Source organism: Triturus cristatus, chromosome 4_1 (genome assembly GCF_964204655.1).
Source record: "Triturus cristatus chromosome 4_1, aTriCri1.1, whole genome shotgun sequence".
NCBI lineage: Eukaryota > Metazoa > Chordata > Amphibia > Caudata > Salamandridae > Triturus > Triturus cristatus.
In genome coordinates, this window is record NC_140585.1 from 1,337,952,043 (window position 1) to 1,337,968,807 (window position 16,765).

Below are 16,765 nucleotides of genomic sequence, written 5' to 3' on the forward strand. Positions count from 1 at the left end.
GCAACATGGGTGGTCATTGCAGAAGCAACAGTGGGGCCAGTGGGGGCTAAAGAAACATGGGAAGCTGGAAGCAACACAAAAGATGAAGGTGCAGGGAAGCAACACCAAGGGCAAGCGGGTGAGAGGAAAAGCAGCATGGAAGGTAGAGGAGAAAAGCAAATGGGCAAGAGAGAGATCAAAGTGGAACTGGGAGTGGGAGAAGCACATGATTATAGAGCACAAGAAGGCAAGTGCTTCAAGGAGGGGGGTTAGAGAGACCACACAGTCAAGGAGAGCTGTGTGGAGAGGGAAAGATAAGAACAATAGGGAGACAGGTGAAAAAACATGTGTTCTCGTGGAGTGTCTAAAAAAAAGTAAAAAGTAGAGCCTGAAAAGAGGAGTAGTGTGAGGACACAGTAATGTGTCCATGTTCCAGGGGAGGGACATGCACAAGAAGAGGACGAAAAGCTCATAGACGCTAATGAATAAAAAAAAGCTAGCAAGTGAGAGCAACAATGAATCCAAACAATGGTAAGCAATAGGTGGGCTCTAAGCCCACTGTATGCTAGCAATACATCTTGCAACAAACCGTCAATGCGATGTCTAGTAGGCGAGATATAAAACAGGAAGCAATTCCCTTTTTGATTGTGGATTAACATTTTTGCCCCAAGACATTATCGACAGCTGCTGTAGTTGGCTTCACCTACCCCTTGATCTATTCAAACTCACAAATGTAGGGTACCTTGCTGCTGGAACATATTATGCTGTAACATTCTTGCTTACCAATTTCATTTGTCATTGTTTCTCTGTTCCTAGACAAAAATGCTGAAATGTGAAAATGTGTCTGTTCTCATTGGCCTACAACTAGTCTCTTCTCTCCTGATATGTGAGCTCAACTAATCATCAGGACCAAGGAATCAATGACCATGCTTAAGACGGGAAGATCTATGATGACCTGGCAAAAGAGCTTCTACCATTGAAAGGAATTTAGTGCATATTTTAGAAGTGGGCAAAGGCAATTCCTGCTAAATGATTTGTAATATTACATAGGGTGTTGCATTATAGGTCAATGTTGTGACCTGTTGAGACCAATGTAAATTTCAACGTTTGTAAAGCCTGACCTACAGGGAAAGCACCTTATTTGTATTTTTGAAGGTTTTATAGTCTATAATGCAATGATTTTATTGTTATGTTCGACACGGCTACAATTTCAGGTTTTCCCAATCCCATATTCTATGTCAATTAACACGCCAGAGCACTTGTTTTGATCAGTAAGTGTGTAAGGTCAGGACTAGGATGACCAGTGCTGGAACAGAGAGGGATCCAGCCAGATTCTGGATCCAGCAGCCATTCTTGAGCTGAATCTGGGGTTAGAGCCGGAGCAATGGAAGCATCCCCTTCTGTGTACCGGTGCAGTCTGTTCACCTAGAGGCCGAGCAGAGGTGTGTTTCACTGTGAGGTTCAGCAGCCTGGAGAGGCCATTCAAAATCTTCCCTAGTCAGTGATCAACTCCCTTTGTTTGAGTGCTGTTCTGGCTCGAAGCAGTTAGAGCTCTCAACGAGCAGAGGTGGAGGCTAAAGCTTGTCATCAGGTCAAACTAAATAAACAAATGCAACACGTCACTTCACAAATTACCTAGAGATGAAGTGAGATCTGGAAGTTCTTAACTTTCAATCTCAAAGGCAGTAGGTATGCAAGATGGAAGGGCCTGTGCATGCTCTGTGACAATGTCAGATGTATCCGCAGAAATGGTCTCATATAGCATGCAATACATTTCAGCAGCTAGGTGTTAGTACTACCCAACATTACTTCCAAATGTCATCAACATTACAAGAAGCAAAGGTTGAGTTGAAACGCACAAGTTTCCAACGTATCCCTTGAATATATTGCATGGAGCATGGAGAGGTATCATTGCTCACTCAGCTCTTTTACCAAGACTGTGACACATGAACTGCAGGTAACACAAGACCCCATTAACGCGCCGAACAATCTTCAATAAATAGAAATCTGACATCTGTGAACTACGCATTTGACGCTACGCACTGAAGAAAGCACATGCTCTTTTATAATTATTTAAAGCTGTGACCAGGGATATCACAGTTGTCTCTCCAGCCAGTGCATTTACCATCAATGTTAACATACTGCTACACCATGATATGTGCCCGATGCACAGAGATCGCGGCAGCAGATGCCTTCCTCTCAGTGTTTTCAGTGAGCAGACCTTGTTGGTGCTGTGTGCCCCCAAACAAAGCAATCATTGACAAAGTCAATAGGACTGGCATTCACAAGCCGATAAGACGGTTCATTAGTTTTATTGCAAGAATATACTACAAAAAAAAAATGCTAACAATAAAAATAATAATAATAATAATAAATAAAGATCAAATGTAATGTTAATTGAACAGTATAGTTGCTGCCCTGCAAGCAGGTGTACTTAGAGCAGGTGAAGTGACCCTTTTTAGTTTAAATGCACACCTCTGGAATATATGATTCCTGTTGACCTGGGGTCCAGGAAGACAAACACCACGTTCTCCTAGTCACGCGGGACCAGCAGCACAGGGCAAGCAAAGACCAGGTCAACCAGACAAACTAGGCCAGGAGGTGCAGGACCAAAGGGACCGGAACTAGGAGAGCCAACACCAGGAGTATTAGGATGAAGGGAACCAGGAGGACCAGGAGAAGAAAGAACAGGACCAGAGCCAGTAGGACCAAAAATAAGGCCAAGACCTGGAGGTGGACCACAACAAGGAAGAGCAGATGGACCATATCAACCATGAGGACCAAACGGACAAGAAATAGGGGGACCAGGAAGACCAAAAGGTCCAGGTATATTATTAAAATGAACACACAAAAGGTAAGGGGGAAAATGCTTGCAAAACATCTTACCACTGGCAATTGCTCAGGTAGCATTTGAACCCACTCAACCCACCTCTGATTAGACCCAGCCATATGCAAGTCAGTCTTGATCATGCTTCAGTAGGAACAGTGTAGCCTAACTGCTAAGCCAGGCCCTCTCTAAACTGGAACACAAGCAACCCAAGACCGGTTTCAGCCTGATTGGACATCTTCAGTCAGGTTTAGCTTCGTTCCAGTGGCACAGTGAGCAAGGGACCCATGTCTAGGCGCACCCTTGGTCACTTAAGGCATTAAATCAAACACACAAAGGGTGAAGGGGGAATGCTTGCAATAAGTCTAACCAATGGCAATCATGTGAGGTAGCATTCAATTCCTCATTCTTTCGACTGTTTCCATGAGGAGCACCGTCAGTACTAATTTTCATAAGCTGGGCCTTTGTCTAGAGTGGCACGGTAGGTGAAAAACAATGGGTTGGAATGTTATCCCAAGCAATTGCCAATGGTTACACTGTTTGCAAGCATTCCTCCCATCATCTTTTGTGTGACTAATGTAACGCCTTAATTGGCCAAGGGTATGGTCCGACATGGGTTCCTTGCTCAGTGTACCATAGAATCTAGTCTATACCTCACTGATGAGATCTAACAAGGCCTCATCAGTCTGGGGTAATTTATGTTCCCTTCTGGAGGGGGCCTTACCTGGCAGTTAGGTATGGACCAGTCCAATGAGGAGGAGGGTCAGTACTGATTTTCATAAAGCAGGCCTTTGATGAGAGTTGCACAGTGTTAAAAAAAACACAAAGGCTTGGAATCCTCCTCTGAGTGATGGCCAGTGGTTAGACTATTTACAAGCATTCCTCCCATCACCTTTTGTGTGACTGATGTAATGCCCTAAGAGGCCAAGGGTATGCCCAGGCGAAGGTTCTTTCCTCACTGTGCCATAGGATCCAAACTATATCTCACAGATGAGGACTAACAAGACGAAAACTGGTGTGGGGTTGCTTATGTTTCCTTTTAGGTGAAGCCACACTTGGCAGTTTTGGATGGCCTGTCCCCATGAGAAGCAGGGTCACTATTGCTTTGCATAAGGTGGACCTTTGTCTAAAGTGGGCAAAAAATGATGGGTTGGAATGCTGCCCAAGTGATTACCAGTAGTTAGACTATTTGCCCTCACCCATTACCATTTGTGTAATTGCCATGATAACAATGATAGGAAGGTCCAGGGCCAGAATCAGCAAAGCTAGGAGGCCCAATACAAGGAAGATCAGAGAGACATGACCATGTGTACCAAGGCCAGATGGAACTGAAGCGAGGTGACCAGGACCAGAGGAATATGAACCATGGAAATTGCACCAGTAAAATTGGTATCAAGTGGATTAAGATTAGGAGGTCTAAGAGGAGCAAGAGAGGCAGCATCAGTATCGGTGCAAAAGGGCCAGGAACAGGACCAGGGAACTGAATAAAAGGACTATAATTTGGAGAAGGACCAAGACCAGTAGGCTCAAAACCAGGAGGAACAAGACCAGAAAGTCCAAGAGGGAAGGAGAACCAGTAGCAAGAGAATAAGGTAAACCAGGACAAGGAAGTGCAGAAGGACAGTGGCCAGGAGGAACAGGGAGAACGGGGCTGGGGAAGACCTGTAGACCAGGAGTAGGACCAGGGCCGGACTGGGAACCAAAACCGGCCTGGCAAAGTGCTCGGCCGGCCCCCCCAGGGGGTTGGGGGGGGTGCCGCCAAGCTCTTTACCAGGGCCGGTTTTCGGCCGATTTTGTTACAGGGCCGAGTTTGCAGCTATGCTGCAAAAACGGCCCTGTAACAAAAACGGCCCACAGGGGTCCAAAACAGGCCCCCACCCGTGCGGCGCACCGGGGGATTGCCCGGTGCCCGCCACGGCCAGTCCGGCCTTGAGTAGGACAAGAAGACACATTAGGAGGACCAAGACCTGGAAGCAAGCCAAGACCAGATGGTGCAGCAGAAGCAAGAAGACCAGAAGGACCAGACAAACAAGACCAGGAGGCTGAGACCTGAAGATCAGGAGAAACAGAATAACCAGGATATGATTCTCTGGTTCAGCACTAGACTTAGGATGACCAGGTGGCAAAAGACTACAACCAGGACCAGGAGGAGGGCCAGGAGGAGAACGGTTGCTGGGAGGGGTAGGGCCAACGGGAGCAGAGCCAGAAGCACCAGACGGGGCAGAAGGACCCGTAGGGGAAGGATGAGGACCAGAGGAAACAGGAGCTGGGCCTAGTGAACGACAAGGAATATGAAGGCAGCTGGAAACACCATGGCCAGGACAAGTAGACTTGGACATGACGGTGAAAAAGATCAGGACCTGAGAAGCACCGAGCGTAAGCCAAGATGAGGAGAGGAAGGAAAAGAAGAAGGAGGAGAACTAGAAGGGGAAAAGGATTAGGTAGCGGGGGAAGTCGACCAGGAGGAGAATGTTGAGGAGGAGCAGAAGGATCAGCAGGTGGAGGGCCATTAGAAGGGCCACCAGGAAGAGGCAGCCAAAGGAATGGCTGGCCACATTAATACGGGCATGCCCTTAGTTACAGGGTCTAGACCTATTTCTTATAAATGAATCTTAGTTACTCTTTTAAGTCTTCACACCTTTCAGGAATACATTTTCAGCTCGCTTGATGCACAGCTTAATATCCGCAGCTATCTTAAAATGTAGTCTGTGGTCAATTAAGTAATCCAGAACAAGCAATAAGCATACTGTCACTTTTAGTTGTCAATTTCATTTTGGCTGAATTTGCCACAAATATTGCTAGGCTGACTGTCATTGGCGCTGCCCAAGTGGCTTTATCTCTTATGAATTCGCTTACTTTCTGCTGCACTCATTTTAACGTGATCCCAGATTAAATAGATTCCATTTCCAAAGCTAGTTAGGACATTTCTTTGTAGCAACAGTTCATCATATCATTTTAAATTATTGTAAAGGACTGTTAGAAAAGTCACATTTTCTCACAGCTGCTTTTTAAATGTCTGGAATTTCCGAACTTAAATGTTTTTTAAAGGTGGTCAAGAACTATCCCTAAATTTATGATCATGTCCCCTTAAAAATAGATCCCTTCTCTTCTTATCCATTCACAATTGATTATAGCAAATCAAGGATGGTGAGCATGCAATAACACATATTATGTAACCCCATGAAGATTATCTCTGAGCTGCTTGCATGCACAAAATACTGAAATTGAATTTGTGTGTAACAAAAAACGTTAGGAAAAGGTTTGCGATGATTGTTTTAATTGTCCATATTTTATTTACATTTTAGGAATACTAGCCATGGGCCTCTTTGGTACTTTGAACAAATAAGCCCTTTTTCTGAATTTAGAATTTTTAGAAGTCCTCCCATTGCTTTCATTTCATTTCCACCAACTTAATTTAAGGAAGCAGAAATCATAAAAATAAGCGGACAAGATTCTGAATTAAGAAGAAAAAGAATATTATTACTCACTCATTTGCAAGCATCTAAAAAAGAGTGTGATTTCACAAATGTAAGTCTTTACAGTTTGAAAGGTTTGAATTTCGACATGCATAGGCATCATAAAACAACTTAAAACTGGAGTATTTATACTTTTGCAAATTGATAAAATCCCAGAATTAAGAAGTTGCATGTTTATCTATTAATGACTCTACAGTCACATTTATGTATGTTCTTACACATTTCCAACAATTGCATAGAAACATCTCAAGTGCCAAACCACAGTACATCAATTTGATTCTTAATTCTTTCTCCCTTGCTGCTCTTTGCACAATAAAGTAGATGAGAGAGGCTATGTGGGGCGACCCTGACATTTAAGTAATTTCACTAATGCCATAGAGGTAATGGAATTGAATTCGCAAACCAATTGACACACTGAAGAAATCACAGAAAATGAAACCACTGGCCAGATGTATCAAGCTAAATTGTGTTCGCAAACACTGAATTTCAGCGTTTGCGATCGCAATATAGCTGTGTGCTATGTAGGTACGCAAATACCTACTCGCAAAATAAGGAATCGCCAAAATTGCGATTCCTTATTTTGCACAAGCATTTAGAGAATCGCTATTTGCTATTCCTTAAATGCTATGCTCGTAGGCATCGCAAATTGTGATATTGAGTTAAGGAATCTCAAATTACCACCAACTTCAAGTTGGTGGTAATTTGCAATTTCCTTTAAAAAAACACTTTTTTTGCTTTTTTCAAAGTGCCATGTGGCACACATACATGCCCTACGGGTATGTATGTGTGCCACTTGTGCACACATGCACATTTCAGGGGTGAAACAGGGTGTCCTTTTGGAACCCTTGCACCCTTGAAATTGCGTGCGCAATTTGCGAGTATCTATTGGGTACTCTCAAATTGCGTGCGCAATTCCCATGAATTCCTATGGGCCTCTTGGCCCATAGGAATGAATAGGAAGCCATTCCTTAATTGCGACTCGCAATTAAGGAATGCGAGGGAATCGCAAAAACTGTGCTAATTTTTATTTACATATCGTTTTGCGATTCTCAAATAGCGATATTCTAAAAATCGCTATTTGAGAATCGCAAATGCATTCTTTGAAACATATGCCCCCACATGTCGTAAAGCCTCGATGACCAATTCAGAGTTACATTACACTGAATTTAACACTGACAAAGTTATGGGAAGTGTATCCTACAATTCAAATCTGTGAATAGGACATACAAGGTAGTAGTAGGCGTTTCAAAGAGGGCTCACGGGTCTCATTTGCATCACAAAGTGTCCTGTAAATAACCCCTTAGGCTACTTAGTGACTGTGCGCAGACTGGCTGGCCATCAGTTACTTGTTTGTTGCTGCTTGACAGCATGGTGCGCAAATGCTTCCATAGGAGCGTGAGACTCAAGCAAAGGGCCACTTAGAGGCTGAATCTCAGGAGCACAAAAGGGGCTTCAATTGTAACCCTCAAAAGAACCCCATGACTTGCAGAGGACCAAAATCAACTTAAGATATAACTTGCTTTCCAGAGACTCCCAAGGTGGCTGGGACACTTTATGGAGCACTTTGGAGAGGTCTTCATTTCCTCCCTGGGAGGCAAAGCGGAGGAACTGGGATTAATGTTGTTTTATTTCCTGGGTGAGGCACACCACATTTGGTGGTTCTCAAGAAAGTACATGCCGTAAGGTTATTAAAACATAAATCGTGTGCTGCAATGTCGTCTAAAAATAAATTGCCAAAGAATAAAGCTCTGCGAAATATAAGTATTTTCCCCTAAGCCCCCTAACAAGCAATGAAAATGTTTAATTACTCACCATGAGCATCTTTTTAGAGGGCTTTTCTTCACCATTCCTGGAACAGGTATGTTCTCACCTTGGGGGTTTGGCTCCACCCACTAAAGCAGGAGGCAAAAAACGATGTGCTGTCAATAACCAGTATATGAGCCAGATTTTCCCTACTTTCAGCATTGATGATGACTTTACTGTTACCTGGACGTTGGAGTAAGGCACCACAGTAGGACGATGGGGATACACGGTTTGTCCGTAAAGAGGTGCTCTGGTAAATCACTCTTGAAAGACTGAACAATTTATTTAGCTGGTAGTGCTCTCAATCTTCAATAAAACATTCCATGATTTAATAACAGGAGGCGTTAGCAAGTGGAAATATCTAACATTGATGCTATTGCCAAAGGTAGTACTGCAAGCCGGTAACATGCCCGGAGTATTAAAAATCATGGGTGAAAAGGGAAGCAGGATTCCCAGTATGTTTGCAAAACATCTATGGTATTTAAAAAATTGACGCGATTATTAATGATGAAAACAACTGGTAGGTTACATTTTAGATTTCATTGTGTAAGTCGTGTGTACAATCAGGGACGGACGGGCCTTTTAACCCATAGGGCATATGCCCAGGGGCCTGGAGAAATTGGAGGCCGGTTTTTCAAACCCAAGGTCTGCTGCTGGTGTCTCTCTCACTTTTCCCAGCTCCACCGGGTAAAGTGCAGCAGGCAGAAGTGTCTTCAAGGGAGAGAAGGAGAGCACAGAAGGGGTGGGGAGGGACAAAGAGAGAGCAAGAGAGAGAGAGAGAGAGAGGATAGCTTGAAAGAGAGACACAGAACAGGGGCGGAAGGCAGTGGGGTTTGCGTTAATGCCAAGGCTGCTTTTGGTGCCCCAGTCCAGTCCTGTATACAAGTGCATATATTAAATAACATTTATTTAGGCCTTTTCCTTCATGGAATCTCTAGGTTTAGAGGAGCCATGCTTGGTGCACTTTTTATTTATATACATAAAAAATCTAAATATCATTGTATACATTGCATTTATGTTAGGAAGAATACTAGTCAAGCTGCGCAGCTACGTATGATTTGACAAAATAGGAATCTTTGAAATTTATTTTTGAAATCTAAAAAAATCGTGTATAGTGGACCGTTCTGTATTACGGTCCTTGGACATCGGGCATTAAATTGTACTTTTTTTTGTAAGACTTAGTTATAAGGCGTAGGAAATCGCTTCTGGGAAAACTAAAAGATATAAAGTTTTTTTTTAAATGGAAGGTTTTATTATTGCCAGTGACACCCACTGATAATGATCTGTTTAGCACTCTCCTTACTCTGAGTTTGGCTTAACATTGTTTACACTGCGTTTAGCACACTACCAAACTTGGTACCCATTTGTAGAATTCCGAAGAATGAGTAGCTGGAGTGTAATGCAGATTACACAATTGGTCTAAATGTGGCCAAGCTATTGTTCGGCATCCTGCCCTATTACTGACCCCTGGGTCCACAGCTATATCCAGCAAATGCCAGGAATGCAGCAAACTATGCATGGGATACAAAGCGATTATTAAACACATGGATCACTAACATAGTGGAATTTCTTCATTGTCTCCTTAACCCAGGGTTTGCATTTGTGAGGAAGCCCAGCTAATCCACCCCAGAGGGTCTGTCCATCTAATACAAGTCATTCTTTTACCTCTGAAGTTTCTTTGGAGAGATGCAAAATGACAGTGAAAAAGTCAAAGTCTGGCTTATACACTGGTTATCCGGGACGCACTTGTATGTCTCTGCTTTTGAATAGAGCCAACTGTTTACTGTAACATCTTACCTGCTTCGAAAGGAAGAAAATCCCCTTTCACGTTAATTTCAAAGGAAATGTCTCGACTGGAAATGTATCCAGGCAGGGCATTGGTAGTCACCTACAGATGTGTATATGTACAGCTCCTATTGTATATTAAACATTCAGAAAGTGCCAATCATTCTCCAGTATTTAAGGCTTGAGGCCTGGAGCACTAAGGCCAGGTCCCAATGCAACCAGTGCAGTTGGCACGGAGATCGCTTTGCGACCTTACCTTCATTTTGCACATGACTGATATACTATTCAGTTGCAGCAACAATGCGATTTCACAGGAGATTGCAGATTCCTGCCTCGTCAATATGTCTAAGGCAGGAGCCGTTATGTAACTCCCTAAGAGTTACTGCGAACGCAGGTCTGGAGGCCCACAAGGAATAACAGACATCTATCAGTATCCTTCCCCTACCGGAATACTGGCTTTTTTCGGAAGTCCCTGTCCCTGAAAGACTGGAGTTGCTTTCAAAAATACAAGTTGACATTCAGGGAATGGCGCTAAGGGGAGCATGGAGCGCCCCTGAACAACTGCTGTGCTCTCCTAATGCCAGAAGCAATCAATCAAGAGGTGGAACCTGTTCCTAGGGAAAAGCATCCACTTTGTGGATATGTTACAACCATCTAATTTGTTTTACTCTATGTGTGGCAGAGTAAGGTCTCTGTGCGCTGCAGCCAAGGCTATGTGCGCCAAGAACCAGACCGCACGTGTAGACCAGGGCTTTAAGTGGGATGAAAAAATGAGGGGGTCCCTCATAGGGGGTGACCGATACAATTAAGGGTGTTACTTAAAAGCAATTAAGCTAAAAATCTGGGCTTAGCATAGTGTGCCACCCGACTGATGCTTTGCTTCTTCTATCATTGCATCCAGATATATAATACAAGTAATATTACACCTACAAGAAGCCAGGACTATTGGCTTTGACAATGGTTGTTTGTTGCATAAAGTTGCATATAATATTGAAAATGCTTACGCTCTTGTGGCAGAGGTTATGACTTAATGCTCGAGCTGCCGACTTAGAAGATGGGTTTTGAGTCTCGGGTAAGATTAACATCCTGTGATCCTCGGCAAATCAATAATCTCCCCATGCATAAAAAAAAAATCATGTAAATCGCTCCAGTACATTTGGGTTGAGCATGCGCTATATAAAACTTGCTGCATTTCTTTTCTAAATGCAGGGCTGATGGTTTGCCTTTTGAAAGAATTTATGTTCAATGCAGTCCATGACTGACGCTTTGATCAGGGGAGCAACTAGACACAAACTTTGGGGGGGGGGGCTAACACTCCCAGCCAGGGATTGCCCTAGCACTGGTTGCACACTGCACAACAGTCATGTTTGGTACCCCTTCCTCCTTTTTCTCCTTCTCCATGAATTTCCTCACCACCAATCACCAACAATGCACCTCATCTCTCTATAGAACCCTTCTGACAAACATTTCATTTTTTAATAGCGCTGCTCATAGTTTACTTACACTCAGCTCTGTGAGCTGCATGGTAAACATTCTTTGTAGCAGGCACATTAACCCTCTGCGCTGTGTGGGTGGCAGGAGTGCCCATGTGAGTGCATGGTGAGCGATGCGACAATGTGGAAGTAGGGTAAGAGGAGTGACTGCAGGGTGAGTGAAGTCACCATCTGAATTTGGGTGCGGATGTAAGTGCAGAATGGGAGGAATAATTGCATGGTTAGTGATGGGCTTGTTTGAGTGAGATTGCAGATTGAGCAGTGAGGGGGAAAGGTGAGTGAAGTATCACATGAGTGAAGGGTGAGTAGTGTGCTCGTGTGACTGCATAGTGAGGCACAGGGTGAACAGCACAAGTGTATTCTGAGTTCAGAGTGATCACTGGGCTTACGGTTTGATCCCCGGTGCCGGCGGCAGATCAGCCCAGCACCATGTGACTCTGGGCAATAGCTCGCTTAATCTTCCCGAGGGACCCCAGCACCTTGACACCTTTGGGTAATTGTTTGCACTTTACAAATACTGGACATACTGGACTGTGAGTGCAGGGTGAGCGAGTGAATGGTGTGAGTGCATGGTGATAGTGTGAGTGCATTGTGATCACTGTGAGTGCAGGGTGAGCAGTAAATTGAAGGGCGAGAATGAGGAGCGAGTTGTCTGAATGCAGGGTGTATTCCCAGACACTTGATGTAACTTAGCTTGTTATTGACGGCGGCGTAGGGTTTTAGATATAAGTTAAACTATTGCTGTTATGGCATTAATCAGGGATCAAGGATGGAAGAAATAAATAATGTGCTGATCCTGCAAAAACTTCCAGTCTTATGATTAGGGTTGCCAGCTCATTATTTTGATGTCCCAGACGGTACAGAAATAAGCAGTCATCTAAACCACAAGTATAAATAGAAAGCACTTTTAATTGTGTTCTAGGGCTGCCTGAATGATCCATAACTGATAATTAAAGGGAACAAAGACAGAAAAGTCACATTACAAATAAATACATACTTTTTGGTGTATAAACCTTTTTTAGTGTCAAGGTGAGGTCTTTGCAGGCTCTTTAAACAACACATGACTGATATTTTTTTTGGCAACCCTACTATATATTCCTTTTCATGAAATGCATTCTTACACTATGGCAGTAAATGTAAAATACAAATGTAAGGAACAGGCAGAGTGGGTACTAGAACCAGAAAAAAAAGAAGCCTTGGCAACCAGTTTGCAAAGGTATGTAAATATGCAAATGGTCTTTAAAGACCTGTGAAAAACTCGGGAGTGCTGGAGTAAAGACTCCAGACACAGCCCAGCTTGAGCTGCAACAGCCTGGGGTGAGACACACGACGGGGGGGGGGGTTTGGGGGCTGAAGCTCTTCTAGCCCTATGGGCATTGGAGCAAGTTTTAAAGCACAACGTGTGCTTCCAGGATCATCTGAAAGCACACGATGTGCTTTTAAACTTGCTGCGTTTCTTTTATTAATGCAGCACAGCTTCATGGCTGATTGTGGGCCTTTTGAAAGTATTTATGGAAATCACACCACCCGTCAAGGGCTGCATTTAACAGAAATACTTTTAAAAAGCATACAATCAGCCCCACAGCTGGACTATATTTATGAAAGAAATGTATCAAGTTTAAAAGCACAAACGTGTGCTTTTAGATGATTCTAAAAGCACACATCATGTTTTTAGATTTGCTGCATTTCTTTTTTAAATAGAGCACGGCTGTGGAGCTGATTGTTTGCCTTTTGAAAGTATTTATGTTAAACGCAGCATTTGACAGGCGCTGTGATTAACATAAATACTTTCAAAAGTCCCACAATCAGCTCTTCAGCAGCACTCTAGTTAGAAAGAATGGCAGCAAGGGCATGTGCATTTTTTGCCTTTTGGAGCATGAACTCTGTGTGTGCACACTTAACATACAGCACTGCGCACTCAGGAGGACGGAGGTGCGTGCGTGCGCGCACCTTACAGGGGACAGTGGTTATAACCCCTTAGAGGTCTTGGTAACTGATCAACTTTTTTAACTACAATTGTGGCCGTAAACCATTGATTCTTGATATACTCATCCATGAAGGAGAGCAGGACATCAATTATATGCACGAGGCACTAATTTCTTTAATGGACTGCAACACAAGGTTTTGAATTATTAATAGTAAAACAGTTTCATGCACAAAATCCTATGTACCACCCAAGAGCCCTCCCCTTTTAGATATTTAAATGAAACTCTGGCATACATAAATATTTCAGCTGCAGTATCAGATTGGTAATCTTTAAAGGTGAGGACATTGTCCTTTTGTTACCACAGCTCATCATTATAAAAATGAACAGACAGCAATAAAACTAGATGTGGTAACCTCCTGCATGGAATTATATGCTCGTGGTGTTCTTCCCAGTTTCTGATGTTCTCAGAATGTTGGGAGGAGATTCTAGTGGAGTAAGTTGGAGGCGTTTTATGGAGCTGGATAGAATGATATCTTCCACTTAAGAATTAAGCTCTTCAACCTACGTCCGAACTACGCGTTGTCCTTTCTACACTGGCGACTATCAAAGGTAACCCAGGAAGATCTTATCTACATTGTCATCACCTTAACTCCCTGTGGGGGGGGGGGGGGGGGTTACCTCTTACCCAGTGGTAGCATTCACTGTTAGCAAAAACTTTGTGTTACAAAACCCAACCTGTATGAGTACGTGGAACTGCCACACAACCCAAAAGTTATTCTAAGCTTATTTTCTACCATGTTTATGTATGCAGCTGTTTTCCCTGTAAGCATGTGCATGTAAACTGTTTGCTTCATGGCAAGGCATGTGCAGCTTCATCATGTGCCCTAATGTAGCTGTATTTTGCTTGGCAACAGGATCAGCCCAGCAATCGAGCATGCGTCTGTAGGCCCATGCACAACCGACCATTGTGTGGTACAATAGGTTGCCAAGCAAATGTGTGCTTCGTGATTGCCTGACGGCTTTCTACTGGACTGCTGAAGCAGGTTTAAGGATTGGTCTCCTTTGCCTTCACTTACATTTTCCAGATTGGCTGTTGGATAATGCGGGCTTCGGGATTGGACTCTCTTGAAGTCTGACCTAGTCCGGCACTGGTTACCTAGCAACGTTGTAACTCCGTGATTCCCTTGTAATCTAACTTGGTGTGGCACAGATTGCTTAGCAATGCTAGTAGAGCCTTGGCTCTTGATTCACTTTACCTCTTGCCCCATCGCTTCATCTTGAATCATCGTGCCTACTGTTTGATCCATCAAGATGCAACACAGCTTTTGAAAAGGAGTGTACAGCTGGTTATGCTATGGTCAACTCTTCTGCTGTTGGGAGTGTCAGCAATTGTTGAAGGTCTGTTTGCTACACAACTTCTCTGATAACTCATAAGTGCTGTTTCAACCTGCATGTGCCACATGTGGAACTAGAGGATATTGGACATATTTATTTTACTCTCTCTGTTGTTTTTTGCTCTATTGTATATTTTCATGTTTTTTTGTTGTTTTGATATCCTTTACAGGTGGAAACGCGGATATTTGTTGTATACCGGTCTATTATTCATTTCTAATTGGTTTATAGTTAAATTTGTGTGTATTATTCAGTTATGCAGAATGTTACTCCACCACTTTTCTTCCTTTCTTTCCCTGGGGAGCTTACTCTTCAGTGGTCTAAATGGAAGAAAGTATTAATCCGTAATGCTCAGGTTTGCGCTACATCATTGAGTGCTGAAAAAAAGACAAGCTTGCTATTACATTGCTTAGGTCCTGAAGGACAGGAAGTTTATGTGCACCTTCTGGAGTTGTCTGACAGTGATGCTTCTAATCTTAATTCTGGGTTGTATTATTGGCAAAGCAAGAGAACCGTCATGGCAAAGGGACAACTCTTTACTGATCGAAGTATTGACTATCTTCAAAGACCTTAGAGCATTCCATGGCATATGTTTACACTGAGAAGAGGGATTCTGTGTCAAATAAAAAGGGTGATGGTGGCAAAGTGAGTAGTGTAAGAGTCAAAGGGATCAAGAAAGATGAGTCTTAGGAGTTTGTAAAAAAAGTTAATGTTAAGAAATATCAATGAACAACTTTGCTGCTTTCGTTGCAACAGTTCTTTGCATTTTGCCAATGGTAGGGACTGTCCTGGATTGAAAGCGACATGCAAAAAATGCAATAGAAGAATGGACATTTCTCAACACATTGCAGAGCCAATATAGATAAAAAGAAAGTAAGAGAAGTGGAGTATGAGCAGGAGGATTATTGTGATATTATTATCCTCCAGGTGAAGGCTAAATGCTAAACAGACCCATGGAAGAGGTGCAGGGTGCAAGGGTAATAATGCTATTTGATTCAGATGCCAAGATCACTTTCATTCCTAAAGTGTTTTATGACAGAGAATTGAAGGGAAAGACTAAGTAATTAAAGCCCGATATATGACCTAGAGGCTATGGAGGAGAACCCATCAAACGTCTGGGTTATTTTGTGTGAGGGACGTTGACATCTGGCATGGTGTATGTCTCCATTAGAGGGGATTACTTAATCAGCTGGATAGATCTAAAAGTGTTGGGGGTGTATCTTGACCCAAATGAATCTCTTGCGGTCAGGTTGAGAGAGGTGATTGGATAGATTAAAACAGTTGTCTCACCAGTACATAAGAGTTCTGATGGAGATTCCTCTGGTTTGGAAGTAAGACTGTATGCTGGGGGAAAAGTACATGAGAGTTCTTTTGAAGATTACTATGCTTTATAAGTGAGACTGAATGCTGGGGAAAATAAATATGAGGGATTGTTCACCAATATTTTTAGAAAAGAACTGGGATGTTTGAAGCATTACACACACTTCATTAAAATTAAACCAAGGTCAATTCCTAAGGCATGTAAGGTGATTGGGTTCCTTTATGGGTGAGGGATGAGATGTCCCATAAGTTGGAAAGATTGGAAGAAGAGGGCATTATTGAGAAAGTTGAAGGTTCAGAGTTGGTGTCTCCAGGAGTTATGGCAAAGAAAGTGAGTGGGGATGTGAGGTTATGTGTGGACTTGAGGAAATTGAATCATTGTGTTGTTGTGGATTGGTATCCATTGCCTAATATATCAGAATTGTAATCCTTGTTAGGGGAGGCTAAGCATTTTTCAATACTGGACTTAATGTCCGCATACCATCAGATAAGGCTGCATTCATTATCGCAAGAGCTGATGTTGTTCATCACTCCATTTGGTACATTTAAATACTTTAGGATGCTTTTTGGCCTAATTTCAGCCTCTTTGGTACTTCAGAGGATGATGAAGAAGTTTTGAAATGTGTCCCTGGGGTAAAAAATATACCAGGATGGATTGTTGTTGTTTGGGAGCACGGTCAAAGAGCACGATGAAAGGCTGTGCATGCTGCTAGGAAAGTTGGATCTGTGTGGTCTCACACTAAAATTAAGCAACTGTAAGTTT

General features: G+C 43.0%; 1 protein-coding gene across 2 annotated transcripts in view; it reads right to left on the bottom strand.

Annotated features, from left to right (window-relative positions):
• The window catches only part of PRRX1 (paired related homeobox 1), a 473,999-nt gene that overhangs the window by 11,428 nt on the left and 445,806 nt on the right, over positions 1 to 16,765 (bottom strand). The window contains exon 4 of one of the 2 annotated variants that reach the window (XM_085654826.1): positions 8,095 to 8,174. The exons of the other annotated variant lie outside the window; for it this stretch is intronic. Coding sequence (XP_085510952.1) covers positions 8,123 to 8,174 — 52 coding nt within the window. The 3' untranslated portion in view covers positions 8,095 to 8,122. The remainder of the gene's footprint in view (positions 1 to 8,094; positions 8,175 to 16,765) is intronic. 2 annotated transcript variants of the gene reach the window in all.